Source organism: Sciurus carolinensis, chromosome 5, assembly GCF_902686445.1.
Source record: "Sciurus carolinensis chromosome 5, mSciCar1.2, whole genome shotgun sequence".
NCBI lineage: Eukaryota > Metazoa > Chordata > Mammalia > Rodentia > Sciuridae > Sciurus > Sciurus carolinensis.
The window spans coordinates 71,240,302-71,255,466 of record NC_062217.1 but is presented as its reverse complement, the minus strand read 5'-3'; the positions used below and the strand labels follow the sequence as shown (position 1 = coordinate 71,255,466).

Here is a 15,165-nt window from a genome sequence, read left to right as displayed (position 1 = left end):
TCTCTCTTGTGCTAGGCAAGCATTCTACCACTGTGCCACACCCACAACCTTTGACTCAGCAATTCATTTTGCATAAGAAGCCACTGTTTGACTCTCCATTCCACCTAATTCTTCCTTGTACCCAGATTTTATTCCATTCCTGCCAGAATCACAGGGACATCCATGGTTTCTCATGTACATACAATAATGAAAGAAAGGTTCTCTTCCAGGTATTAAGTAAAACCCACATTTACTTTCATTTAAACTTTAACTCAACCCACTGCTGTGACAGGGATGCAGTTAGGCCATTTGTGTAGTACAGATCAATGATTCCATAATTATTGTGTGTGAAGAAGTTAGTGAGTTTTTGTTCTGTTTCACATTGAAGACATGACATAGAAGAGTTTATCATCATCTTCACTGTTACTGTTGTTTTTGTTTAACTGGTAATTGTTTTGTGAGCTATATAAACTGGAAAAGGTATGCTACAGTTAGACATGATGAAGTCTCAGTTATGTGTGCAGCACAGAGGGCTCTTTTTCACAAATCAGACTTTGTACTTTGATGTAATTTCACAAAAAATAATCATCAGCTATATTTTGTGGTCTCAACTAGGTGGGAAGGGAAATAGTAAAAATCATGACTATGCCCAGCTCATAGCCCTCAGGTTATGTTACTTTACTGTGCATTGTAAAGAATGAGCAGCATAAGTCAAGATCATGCCACACCACGTTCAGCTGTGATGACTGTGAAGAGGTTACCTAAAAACATAGCTTTTTTGGTCCTGATAATACCAGCGAGCACCATTCCTTAATTTATAGTGACTTCCTGAGGTGACAGTATCACAGGAATATGCTTAGTATTTTGAAGAGCTTGAATTTATCATTTTAATGAAATAAGATAGCTTTTAATGTTGAAACAAGTTATCAGAGTTTTTATAGAAGACTAAACTCTGGTAGGATATGCTTTAACTGCCCAAAATTGTTCTTTTCCAACATGAAAAGTTTCACTCCTTCTTCCCAGATTGACTTGTAACTGGAAGGCTGGTGATATGAGGCCTGGGCAGAGCTAAGTGGGATAGTGCAGTGTAGTACTACCTACCCAGTGTTCCCAATGGACTAGCAGTTCATCAAGACTGCTTCTGTCTCACCCACTCTAGTTACTCTGTATATTAGTCTCCATCAGTGTAGAACTTGAAAACTGTATTATTAATTTGGAAAGAGGTTCAGAACTTCAATGAAGGGAGTAATCACAGGAGAAACAAAGCACATATAGCACACATTAATTCTCAGAAAACAAAATCCTGATGGATATTTGGTTAAAATATATAGTTGGAAGATATTTTTGAACAGTTTCTAGCAATCAATTGGTCTTAGTTGGAAATTATTAGATAGTATACAGCAGTGTGTTGATTAACATAAGATAAATATTGTATACATGATGATGAACATAGGAAAATGCTATTGATAGTGTTTTTAATTGTTGCCCTGTCAAAATGGCTAAGTTCGGGGTCCTGGATCCTGATTCCATCTTTTGGTGCAGCTATATGACCTTGGTCAAGTTACTTAGCCTTCTTGTGCCTCAATTTTCCCCTCTTATTAAATGGATATAATACTCTATTAAGTATATTTCCCTCTAAAGATTATCTAAGAATTAAAATAGATGATACTGTGTGCTAGGTAAACACTGAGTGCTCAGTAAATGTTAACCATTACCATTGCTACTTACAAAAGTGAATTTCAAGACTTGTGAGGACTTTCATTCATTCACTCATGACTAGTGTCCATTAACCATTTTTTACTTAGTTAGTTTTGATCAGTTTGCCTAAATTTCTGAATGCCACATTGTTTTACCATTTTCAGTGAACTTATACCTGGATTTTGAGAATTGCTTTTATTCTTGTTTTTCATGTTTTTATTGTCTTTGAGTTTCATTTTTTCCCTTCTGTTGTTTTGCACTGTTATGCTACAGTCATAGTGTCTGGAACCATTTTGTCAAGGTCTGCATCTTTGTTCCACCACTTATTACCAACTATATGACTGATTTCTCTCAAGTTTTCTTTTTCATATCCCATAGCATTGTTGTAAAATTAATGTACTATATGTAAAGTGCGTAGCATAGACACATTTATCTGTTGTTCTGTTGTTCTTCCTTTGCTAAATGATATAATAATTTAATAATCCATTAATATTGTGGAAAGAGTTCAAGGTCATGGACTAAAAGACCTGCAGACAACTTTGGGACATATCTTTTAAACTGTTCAGATCTACCCATAGAATTAACTTTGATAACCAGTAATACCATTTTACATGAGAATGCTCTATGAACTGCAGACAATTATAGGAATTCTCCTTTCTTTTCCTTATTTAAATTGAACTAGATGCTTCTTTGAGGACATACAACCCTTTGAAGTGATAATTTTTCATTTGTCAAAACTCACTATACCTCACAATTGAGAACCACTTCTTTTATACTGCTGTTCCTATGCATATTACTCCATTCTCAAGTAGAAACAAAATAAAAAACAAAACTGCTGTTTTGAGGTGTGGCCATTCTTTTGTTACAGACCTACCTGTCAGTCACTGTCTTCTTTTCACTGAAAATTTAGCACTGATTCACAGTATTTTCTTATTCTGGTCTTATTAACAGTTGTGACTTCAGCATCACAATGAATGGTCCCTTGCAATATTCTTATCTTGACACTTTTATACAGGTATATAGTGAACTTCATTTCTACCTTCATGGAGATATTTCCCATGACCCCAAGTTGAATTTAGCACAGTTAAAACTTAATTCTTATTAAGTTTAAACACTTATAATCTGAGACCATTTTCTTCTTCTGTTATGTAGCTCTACTTTACTTGCCTTTATCAGTACTTGATTCCCTACAACTCTGCTTTTTCACTCTTTCATTCTTTTCACTCTACTTCCTAGCCAAGTTAGAGATTTTTTTCATCTCTTCACTTTTAACAGTATCTTCAATTTTTTACCTTCCTTGCCCTGTTATTAGAACATGGCAAAACTTTGCATGAATCAATATGTTTATATTTTCCATGCCTACCTTCAGGTTTCTGAAAAGAAGTGAATCATCATACCTGTGAATATTATTACATGGTTTTCAGGTTTAATCAGTCCCTTCACAGTGAACAGTAATTCAGCTGTTTTGAACTATTTAAGATCTTTTGAGAATTTGATGACATGTATGGGCTCTCTCTTCAGTAAATTAGAAGAATACGCATGAAAGTTTGCTTACAAATTTAGGGGGTTCCCAGATCTCTTTGTGCCCACTCATGGTCTTCCTAGAAGCCCTGTCAATCAAGTTTAAAAGCCCTTGATCTGGGTATTTGTTCCCTTTCCCACCAAAGTGAGCAGATTTTCTCTAATCTTGAAGTTCTCTGCTCACCCACCTTCTTTCTTTAAGCATAGAATGTCCACTCACATCACAACAAATTAAACTTGTTAGGAAATTCTTTAGCCCACCAACTCTGCACACTGACTTGCTTCTGTATCATTTCCCTACTCCTTTCCTCAAGTTATAGTGAAAGAGGAACTTGTCTTCTTCATGCTATGAAACTTGTCTGGCTTTTCCTTAGGAATGTGGTTTTGTTTCCTGTCTCTTTTCTGATTTCTGTCTATCAGATCTCTATCTTCCCTCACTCTTTTAAACTTCCGTAAATCTGTGTTATCTCAAAAAGAACAAACTTCTGCGGGGCCCTTTGATACATGCGTATAATCCCATCATCTCAAGAGACTGAGACAGGAGGATCACAAGTTCAAAGCCAACCTCATTAACTTAATGAGACCCTAAGCACCTTAGCAAGACCCTGTCTCAAAATAAAAAATTTTAAAAAGGGGTTGGAATTTGGGTCAGGAGATAAGCATTCCTGGTAGCTGTTCCCAACCCCGTCAGAAAGAACAAATTTCTCCTTCAGCTTCATTTTCATTTTTATTTACTAGTTCTCCTTTCTTTTTCTCTTTACTGCTGGGATACTTCAAGGGCCTTTGCATGTGCTATTAACTCTTGTCTACTATGGTGTGGCTCCTGCTTCCACCAGAGTCTTCTGCTAAATTAAGTAGCCACTTCTATGATGCTCCAGAGCATTGGGCATGTATTTTATTTCCCTCTTTTGAACCTGTCTCTTTCAGTGCTTTCCTGGTATGTCCTGAATATCTGTGAACTTTTCTATCTATACATGAAGTGTTAGAAGAGACTCTAGAAAATCTAGGATCTCTTCTTATTTCTCATAGTCTTCCTAGATCTCATTCCTCCTCATGGCGCAAGTGAATGTTACTACCATCTACCTTGTTGCTTAAGTAGAAAAACTTCCTTGCCACATATCAATCATTTATCAAGCATGGCCAGTCCTGATCCTTACATAGCTGTCAAATTCACCCATTCCTTTTCATTCCACCTAGTTCAGGTCTGCATCATAACTCACTCAGACTCTAGTAAAATTTTCTTAATTAGGTTTCCAGCTGCTAGTCTTGCCCCTTTCCAATTTATTTTTTATTGTAGTCTGAATAAAAATTACTTTTAAGTAATTTTTAGAAACTTAAAGTGTCATAATTACATTGTCTCAAAGCAAAGCTCTCCAGTCATGTGTGAACTATTTCTAATTACATATAGATAATGGTTATTTTAATTATAGATAATGGTTAATAAAATGGCTATTAAAAGTAGAAAATAATATTAGGATATCATTTATTATTATAGTTATCATTTATTGTTTATTGTGTGCCAAACACTGACGTAAGCACTTAACGTGTATGAACTTCTTTATTATTTACAGAAATGATATGAACTATGAACTAGATACTGTTTATTATTGTTTTGTGTTAAAGAGGAGAAAACTGAAACTCAGGAAGTATGAATGACTTGTTTAAAGTCCTGGTCTCATTGCTGTTGAGTGGCAAAACAAAATTTACATCCAGGCAATTGGGCTATAGAGCTTGAGCTCCTAGCCACTGCTGTGATTGATACTTCTCATGATGCTGTAATAACTGACTCAGTAACTACTGTGTTAAAATCTAAGGTTATTAGCCTAGTGATAAAAGTTAGAAAAGGTTATAAAATGTATTATTTAATCTAGTTCCTAAGTTGAATTCCAGTTAAAGCATCACATAATTTTATTTTGTTCAACAAAGTTCTTTGACACGCAATTCAGAGTACAAGGTATCAGATTTTATTCCTTTTAAAATAAAAGCAGCAGTAATATTTCAGAAAAATTAAACATGTTCATAATTAGGGTAATAATTTCTGAATATCTGATTGTAAACACATAAACATGTGATACTAATTTATAAATAATCTTCTTAAAGATAGCATTTTCTACTTTCTTTACCTCGCATATGGCATGGAGACAGGCATAGCTCTTAAATAAGTATTAACTGAATATCTTTATTACAACCTTTTTTTACTCCTTATTGCACTGTTTATTTATTGGGTTTTTTGTTTGTTTTGTTTTTTGTTTTTTGTTTTTATCTCAGTTGAATCACGTAAGAAATTGACTTAATTTTTTTTTTTTTTTTGACCTAGGGGATGTCCCACACTTGTTCAAGCCTTGCCAGGCCCTAGCACACAAGTCACTGCAGGCAGCAACCACACGGCAGTCCTTTTAATGGATGGACAGGTCTTCACATTTGGAAGTTTTTCTGTAAGAAATTTTTTAAAATATTAATAATATTACATCAAACCATTGCCTTACAATTTATCTACCTTTCCTATTTTTTTATGGTTCTGGTGAAATTCTTATTTTTTAATAATTGCATATGAATATTTCCTACCTCTGCCTCCAACACACACAAAACCTGAATGGCATTCTTTGAAATGATTTTCATCTCTTGCTCAGCACTAGAATTTATTAAATTTAAAAGATATGTTAGGATTGGACATGGGTATTCCAGATAAAAACCCTTTAATCACTTAGTAGAGCTAATTCAGTCATTTTGAAAATTATTTCTCACAATTTTTAAAGATTCATTTTTGTTAATGTATAGAACTGTTTCTATTTTAGAACTTGTTAAAAGCCTAGTTTTTTAAAATTAGATTTGCTTAAAATTATGCTTCCCCTTTCCTCTCCTTTCATCTGTTTGCCTTCTTTTCTGTTTCTCTTTCTCTCTACCAAAGCTTGAAGAGCAAAATGCTGTGAGAGTTTTATAAAGTTTGGGCATAGTAAATATTAAAAAATATCTTCCTAAGACTGCTAATAAACCTGTACCATCTCTGATGTGGGTAACTGTTCAGACAGATCTTTAGAACTTAAGTCTTCAGGATGTAATTTACAATTCTTGATTTATTAAAAAAAAGTGAACTTTAAAATTATGTTTTGTTTGGAAATGATTTCAGAAACTTACACAAAGACTGCAAAAATAAAAATAGTATGTAAAATGCCATATACCCTTTAACCAGATACCCCTGTTGGTTAAAGTGTGTATGGCATTTTACCATACTATTCTTATTTAATAGGTGAATAGATTCACCTGTTATTAACATTTTGATCAGTTTAGTTTGCACATGGGCACACTATTACTCTGTGTGTGCTCAGGTGTGTTTGTATGTGTGTCTGCATTATAGAAAAATTTTCTCCTGAATCTTTTAACAATAATTTATGTGCATTCTAACCCTTTACTCATAAATATTTTAGTTGATATTTTGTCAGTGGCTCAGTTAATATATATTGGTATTTTTTTCCCTCTTCATTCCAGGATCAGACATGACGTTTCCTTTCTCTTTAGTCTGTAACGTTCCCATAGTTTTTCTTTGTCTACTATGACATTTTTCTTGTTTAAGAAAATGTTTCTTGTTTTTGTATCTCTGATAAACACAAAAAGGGTAAGTTCAAACAGGTGTCACTCCATATCCTATTTCCCTCCATCCCTGCGTCCTTGCTTCCCTTCCCTTTTGCTCTGCCTCTGCAGGTAATGAATTCCATTGTTTTCTAGTTTATCCTTCTTGTGTTTTTTCTCATAAAGATAAATAAGTGCACACACACAAACACACCATATATATGTATATATATGTATATGTGTGTATATATGTATATGTGTATACATATATATAATTATTTCCATCTCTGTTTATCAAAAGATAGTTTTCTCTATATGTGATTTTGTATTTTGCTATGTTCACTTAATATGCCTCCTAGAAATAACTCCATATCAGTTCATAGAGATCTTTTTCTTTTTTTAAACTTCTGCATAGTTCTCTATTGTATGTGTATACTATAGTTCATTTAGTCAATTTCTTTTTCTGTTTGTGTTCTTTTATGGTACTGGGGTTCTAGCACAGGACCCCACAGGTTGCTTGGCAAGTACTCAAGATACATCCCCAGCACTTTTTAAAAAATCTTTTTAAATTTGGAGATAAGTTCTCACTAAGTTGACCAAGCTAGCCTTGAATTTGCAATTCTCCATCTTGAGGCTTCCAAGGAGCTGGGATTATAGGCATGTGCCACCATACCTGGCCAACTCTGTCAATTTCTTATGCTTAGAAATTTCTTATGATTATTACAAGATTTAAGACCTTGTAATATTTTGCAGTGATAATAATGAATACTGTTAGAAGTGTATCTTTGAGGTAAATTCTAAGAAGTGAAATTGCTGGGTTGAAGTTTAATGCCTATATAGGTTTGTGAGACACTAACAGTTCTATTTTGCTTTCACATCAGCATTGGATGAAAGTTCCTGTTTCGCTACAGCCTTGTCATGCAACATGTTGTCATGCCTTTTAATTTGTGCCAGGTTGATAAATGAGAACCATCAAGTCCTGACCTACTTAATGTTTTGGTATTATGGATTGGACTCTCTGTTTTGGAGGAGGATTTTGTCTTTGCTTTTTCAAAGTCCTCTGCATTCCTCTGTTCCCCTTCCTAGCCCTCTTTCATGCTGAGTAATTGGCCTTACAGGGGCTGGTAGGCAGAGAGAAATCAGTTGGAATTTGTTTTTCTTTCCTCTGGTTACTGGTAACATAAATATTCTAATATTTGCTGTCTCATAATAGTGCTAAACATTTAAGTCATGTGTGGATTTATTTGTGATTCACATTAGCTTTGTGTTTTTGGGAAGAGGAATGTGAGTGACAAGATCTGAAATCAGTTAATCATTATTATTCTCCAGCCCCAGAAGTCCTAATTGCTAGCTTTTATGAATTTAAGTGTGGTTTATAACTACATTCTGAGTCCCTGTGGGACTGTTGCAGCATCTTATATTTCTTTGGTTGCTTTTTTTTCACATGAGTTCATTGGTTGAAAGGGAAGACATATTTATTTCAATAGTCAATATAATTTCTTCTTCCTTTAAGGTATAATTCCCTTACTACTTATATTTTTATGTTCCTTTACTTCCTTTTGTCAAAAAATAAGGATAAACATTGAGAAAGGTGAGAACAAACATTGAATGATTTGACTGCTTTTCTCATCATGTGCTTGCCACTTTTCCTTCCCCTGATACTTCTACGTTGATGCTCAGTTCTTCTGCAGTTGTGGCTATTTGCTTGCTGTGATATTAAAGGACTAATGGAACTTGATAAAAACCAGTAGTTGAGGAAGAATTTGACCAGAGTGTTTGAACTACTTTAGGCTCCCTTGTTCTTCAGGTTTTTGCTGTGGTTATTTGCTGGGATGCCTATAAATATACCAAGGGCCACATATAGCATTTTCTGCCTTCCAGCAGTTTTAAGAAAGGAATGACATGGGGAGAGAGAGGTCCTCAGCCCATGTGAATGAATAATATAGTCTGATCCAACATCAGTATTCTACTTTTTTCAGGTACTGGCATAGTAGTGAAAAACTTTGTTATTTTTTAAACTGTGTCTGACCAGGTACCTATTGACATCCATATTTAAATAATATTAAATATTTAATATTTATTTGAGACATCACACCTTATCATTGATGCTCCCGTTTATCTTAAAACAGAAATGAACACCAGGTGTGGTAGCACATGCCAGTAATCCTAGTGGCTCAGGAGTCTGAGGAAGGAGGATTTCGAGTTCAAAGCCATCCTCAGCAATTTAGCAAGGTCCTAAGCAACTTAGGGAGACCCTGTTTCTAAATAAAGTATATTAAAAACAAAGAGCCGGGGATGTGGCTTAGTGGTTGAGGGCCGCTGGGTTGAATCTCCAGTATTACCTGCCCCCGCCAAAAAAAAAAAAAAACAAATGAAATAAGTAACACACACATCATGTAAAAATTACATGGATTTTTCTAATTGTATTAATAGTTCTAATATTTATTATTTTGGTATTTTATCCAAATATTCTCACATGTGTGAGTTCAGTAGTCATGTACTTTTGTACTTTGAACTTAAAATGTCAAAGATATTTAAGTGAATCATTTATAATACTGAGTTTTAAACATATTTATGCTTAAAAACATTTAAACCATGGTTCTTTTAAATGTAGGTGAAGACAAAGTGTTTTGGGAAAATTTTCTTTTTTCTTTTTAAGACATAGGATAAAGGTTTATTGCTTTGCTAGCAGAGGGGAAACACAGGGGCCTCCTGTCCCAGAGGCTGTGCTTCTGCCCATCAGCAGGAACAGGGGACTTTTAAAGAGGTGCTTCAAAGGCTATATTGTCTGTTGCAGTTATAATTCACTTGTTAATTTGAGAGAGAGTAGTTTCTGATGTCTTTTGGTACCATTGGGGAACATTTTTTGCATGGAAAAGTATCTCAACTTTTTTTCAAATGCACTTGTGGTTTATTAGGGAAAGACTTCCAAGGAAAAATAGAAGTTATTTTATTACTTTGTGTTTTGTCCAGATTTCTTCTGTTAAGACAAACAAACTAATAATTGATTAAAAATAAGGTCTCATATTACTATTTTTAAATCTAATGTCTCCTTAACTTTATGAAAAGTATATTTATCCAACAATATTATTAATATGGTTTATTTAATTTTTTAGAAAGGACAGCTGGGAAGACCCATTTTGGATGTGCCATATTGGAATGCAAAACCAGCTCCCATGCCTAACATTGGATCAAAATATGGAAGAAAAGCCACTTGGATAGGTGCCAGTGGGGACCAAACATTTTTACGAATTGATGAAGCACTTATTAATTCTCATGTACTTGCTACATCAGAAATTTTTGCCAGTAAACACATAATAGGTAATACCAACAACATACAAATACCCTCCCCCAAACCCTTGTCTGGATTAATGGGAAATAGTTTGTTGTTCCCTATAACGAAATATAGTCTTAGAGCCTTTTTTTCCCCTTTCTTTCTTTCTCTTTTTTCCTTGATTCTTTCTTTTTAAAGAAATTTAAATGAAACCTCTAAGTGCTGTGTTTCTATGTGTTTCTATGCTGAAATAATCAGGAGAGCTAGAAATCATAATATTCATAAAGTTAGCAGTAGAAATATGTGATAAATTATAATAGGTAAAACTTACATTAAAGTGAGGAACTTTCTGCTTTGTTTCTTGGTAGTAAATAATAGATATTAATTTTATGGGTGGTTATAATGATCAAATTTTGAAGTTTCATTAAAACCCAAGGTATCACTTCATACTTGTCTGTGATATTATGAATAATTACATAATAGAATGGTATTGCATAGAAATTAGGAACACGTGTTATGGATTTAGATAGCTGAAAGTTGTAATCCTAATTCTGCCACTTTAAGATTTTCTGCATAAACTTATGTATATTTCAACTTTTTCGCCTGTGAATTGGTGATAATCTACTTCCGTGATTGGTTTGAGAGAATGCAAAAAGGTAATGCATATTAAAATTACATGTATATATATATATATATATATAATTTTTCCCCCCTAAGGCCTGGTACCTGCTTCTATATCAGAACCTCCTCCATTTAAATGTCTTTTGATAAATAAAGTAGATGGGAGCTGTAAAACTTTTAATGATTCTGAGCAAGAGGATCTTCAAGGATTTGGTGTGTGTCTTGATCCTGTGTATGATGTAATTTGGAGGTAAGCATATAATATAGTAAACAAGTTTTGATCAAATTATACTCTTTTGATAACACAGAATTCTTGTATAGGCAGACTTTTCACACATGAGAACACTCCTGTTTGGTAACTAGAATTTTATCATAGTGTTACACAGGTACCTTCATAATACAGTCTAATGGTTAAGTGAACTGTGTTCTGAGCCTTGCTACCTAGTTTTATCCCAGCTCCATATTCTGCTCTCTGTGTCACCTTAGAGAAGATACTTTGTGTGCCTCATTTTTCTCATTTATAAAAATAGGTATAATAATAGAGAAGCACATAAAGGTGGTAAAGAAGTATTTGCTATTATTATAAATTAATTATAAATTACTAGTTTTACTTTTAAGTGTTTTGTTTATTATTTTTAGTCTGTCAGTAATCCTGTCTTATTCATAGAATTCATTCTATTTCTTTTTCCCATAAACATCTAACTATTACCTTCTATGTAAAATAAATTATGCCAGCAACAATACAAAGTAAAAAATAATTAAGTCTGCCCTTTAGGAATATGCATAGTAAAATAACTATATTGGCAGAGGAATCTATAGGATTATATAAACCTGGTAAAATATAAAAATGTAGCAATAAAGTTACATAAGAGTATCAAGAAAAATTATATTGTACTTGGTTAAAATATATATTGGTGATTTATATACATAATGAATAAAGAGTTCTCATTCTCAGTGTTTCTAACTTTGCATCCTAGTGGGAGAGAAATGTACCCTACCATTACCAGAGTGGTTTATCACTGAGCACTTTTTTCTATTCTCTTGCTGTGTTTATTTGGCTGGTCATAGTTGTCAGTAATGCCAATAAGTTGAAATTTAGAAGTAACATATTTGAGAAGAGAGAGATTTTTTTCTTTCTTCTTCCAGCAGCCCAGTCTTGCTTGCATTTTCATTAGCTGCCATGTCTGAAGAGGTCATAGTTTCTTTTGGAAGGAATTGTAGTGTTTCCCAGGTTGTAGATGTTTTTACTCTCTTATGTGGGCATTTTGTGAGAAGGCATGGAAACAAGAATTGGGTTGAGTAGTACTTTTGGATAACTGTGGCAGCATTGTGCAAGGTAGATTAAATAAGGAGAGACTCCAGGTGAGAGGTCTTTTTGTGATCATTGTTAGGAAGACAATGAGTTACTGAGAACCAATGTTAATTAAAATGGTATAGTGAGATAGAATGGAGGGGATAAAGAAAGGGTTAAGTGTTAAGAGAATTGTTTATAGTTACTTACTGATTAGAAGTCAATGTAGAGAGACATGGTTACCAAGGAACAGACACCGATTTGGACTTAAATGTAAATTGATTTGCTTGCTTCCTTTCTTCCTTCTCAAATGTTTTATTTTTAAATGAAGTAAATTCACATTGGCAAGACAAAAACAAAAATTGACAACATGAAATTTATTTCTGGCTACATTCTTTAAGTTAGAGATAAAAGTACAAATGCTGGGAGTTGGTAGTAAACTCTTGAACTAGATCCTTTTCCCTGGAGTCTCAACAGAACTCAGAAATATAATATCCATCTAGTTAAACCTTATCTTTTTCACATATGGTAGTATCAGTGAATGGGACTGATGATCTTAAGTACCTTGCCAGCCTCTACATCATTTTCTCCATTGTTCCAAAATAGGTTAAAAGATGAAGGGCAATCTCCTTCTATGTTTTTCAGCAAAACAGCTGGGAGATATTTTCCTTTCAATCAAGATCACAGTTTCTTTCCATTATCCTGACTTCTGACTGCTTTGTGTCCTGTGTATTTCAGTAAGGCCCTTTTATTTTACAGCTATCACAGGTATTGCAGATCCAGTATTAGCTTACTTTGACTTTTCTTCTGGTCTCCACCTGCTTCCTTTGTATTCTTTAGGAGTTGACTTCTCCCGGATCATCAGAAACTTAACATGTGTAAAAGGCAGATAAGCATTAAGAATAGCAATTTTATTTCACACTCAAAAGTTTGCGCAAGATAATATGTGAATTAGTATTATTAGTGTTTACAAAAGCAAAGCAAAACCACATGTAGGAAAAAGTATAGCCCTTCTTCAGATATTTTTTTACCCCATACTAAATCCCAATAACATTTCCTATGGATCAAAAGTGTTTTGACTTCTATTATTTGACACCATTTAAAATGCATGTACTTTGCTTCCTCCATAAGAATATAATAATTCAAAAAGTTGTATTTTTTCTCAACAATAGTTTCATCCTATGTCCTAGTCAGTAAAGAACTACGTCATTATTAAAACTGTTAAAATTCTATACTCAGGACATACCAACTATACCTGTTTTCCCATCAGTCAACATTTTAAATTGTTTTCTAAAGTTAAGGTATTACCTACAATGCTACAGCAAACATATATGCACACATATCCACTCAGTTTTTTACATACGTGAGAGTATTTCTGAGATAACTTTTAGGAATAAGAATTGTTGAATTAAGAAAGAGGCTCATAGAATGTGGATGTAGACTGCTAAACTGACTTTCAGCACTCTCATTTTGTAAGAGAATTCATATTTCCCTTTATTGTCAGTATCGGTAATCAGTTGTTATTTTTAACTTTCGCTATTTTAATTTCATTATTCAATAAATGTATGTTAAGTTTCTACTATATGGTAAGTAAAGAGTAATATGAAATATAGAAATTAGTAAATGCCCAGCTCTTATGAAACTTATTTTGTTTAGCGAAGACAAAAACTATGTGAAGGCCAATAAATAATATACTTTATGGTCTTGCCCAGGAAACAGAGGATGCTGTGATTGAGAATGCAATACTGCCTCTCTTTCATACCATGGAGCCAATATAAGTTAAGACCTTAAAGCAGAGAAATGGGCACTGGAAGAGTCATAAGTTTTCTAGGCAGGGAAAGATTAATAGACCTATATGCTCTTATATAAACAAGATCTTGGCAGTATTTTAAGAATTTGAAGAGAGCCACTATATCTAAAGCATACTGAGTGGCATAAATTAAATCCGAAACCAGATGTGGTAGTATATGTCTATAATCCCACCTACTTGGGATTTTACCTGCTAAGGCAGGAGGATCAGAAGTTCTAGGCCAACCTCAGCAACTTAGCTAGACCTTGTCTCAAAATAAAAAAAGGACTGTGGATGTATCTCAGTGATAGAGCACTCCTGGGTTTAGTCCCCAGTACAGCAAAATAAATAAATAGCAAAGTAGTAGGTAGGGTAAGGACTTGTAGGACTTTGTAAGCTAGATTGAGGAATTTGCATTTTTTCAAAATAGGAAAGAATCCTTTCTAGGAATGTGAGTTTAGAAGTGACATTGAGATTATACTTATTGTGGAAAAAGGATTGGAATAAAGTAAGGTAGAGACTAGTGCAGTAGTGCAAGGAAAAGATGATGGCTTGAACCTAGCTTAGTTAGTTTGAGCTAGGTTAGGTAGCTTGAACCAGGGTGGGTAGTAGGAAAATGAAAAGTAGTTGGTGCCACTATTTCAGAGTAGAACCAACTACACTTGATTGTACTGAGGGGTTAAGGAAAGGAAGTAGTAAAGGGGGATTCCCAAGATTCTGACTTTGATATTTGAATAGACTTTGGTGACATTCGCTGAGCCAGGAAAAGCAGAGAGACAAGACTTATGGTTTTGACATAGTAAGTTAGGGATGTAAGTGAAGATGTTAAGTAGGCAATTAGATAAGTTAATCAGGCTTAAATGACTGTTGTAGACTGCGGATATGAGTTTGAGAGTTTTTCACTAATAGATGGTATAAAGGCAGACAGCATAGGTTGAGAAGGTATAACCAAAGAGAAAAATCTTTATTGCTAGTTACACTCCACTAAATCTGAGGAGACAAGGTGGTGAGGGAAAAATAGGTTTTATTCAAAGTTGACTTTGAGGAGAATGGAGGAGACCTTTTTCTTTCCCAAATATCCATATTCTGGGACTCACAGTCTTGTAAAGCTTTTATAAGAGAAGAGGGGACACAGTGGAACAGAAGACAGGAAATATACATATATATGTTTCAAAAAGAGTTCTAGACCAAGCCCTGGTATCTTTCCAAAAGTCAGGTAGAGAGGAGGAACAGGTTAAGGAGACAGAGAACTATAAGAGAAAGCCAGGAAGGTATGCTGCCATGGAAAGGGGAACGGAGAGTCAGTCAAGAAGAGGGTATTCAGTGGTGTTGAGCCCTGATGAGGGGTTGAGTAGGTTGATGATCAAAAATCCTATTGGACTTGGCTACTTAAAATTTATTTGCAACTGGGCATGAGACATGAGG

The 15,165-nt window shown here is 34.2% G+C and overlaps 1 protein-coding gene across 1 annotated transcript in view; it reads left to right on the top strand.

Annotated features, from left to right (window-relative positions):
* Mycbp2 (MYC binding protein 2) overlaps positions 1-15,165 on the top strand; it is a 269,456-nt gene that overhangs the window by 97,083 nt on the left and 157,208 nt on the right. Inside the window, 3 exon segments of the mRNA XM_047552904.1 lie at positions 5,516-5,633; positions 9,882-10,086; positions 10,757-10,910. Of these exon segments, the coding sequence (XP_047408860.1) occupies positions 5,516-5,633; positions 9,882-10,086; positions 10,757-10,910 (477 nt within the window).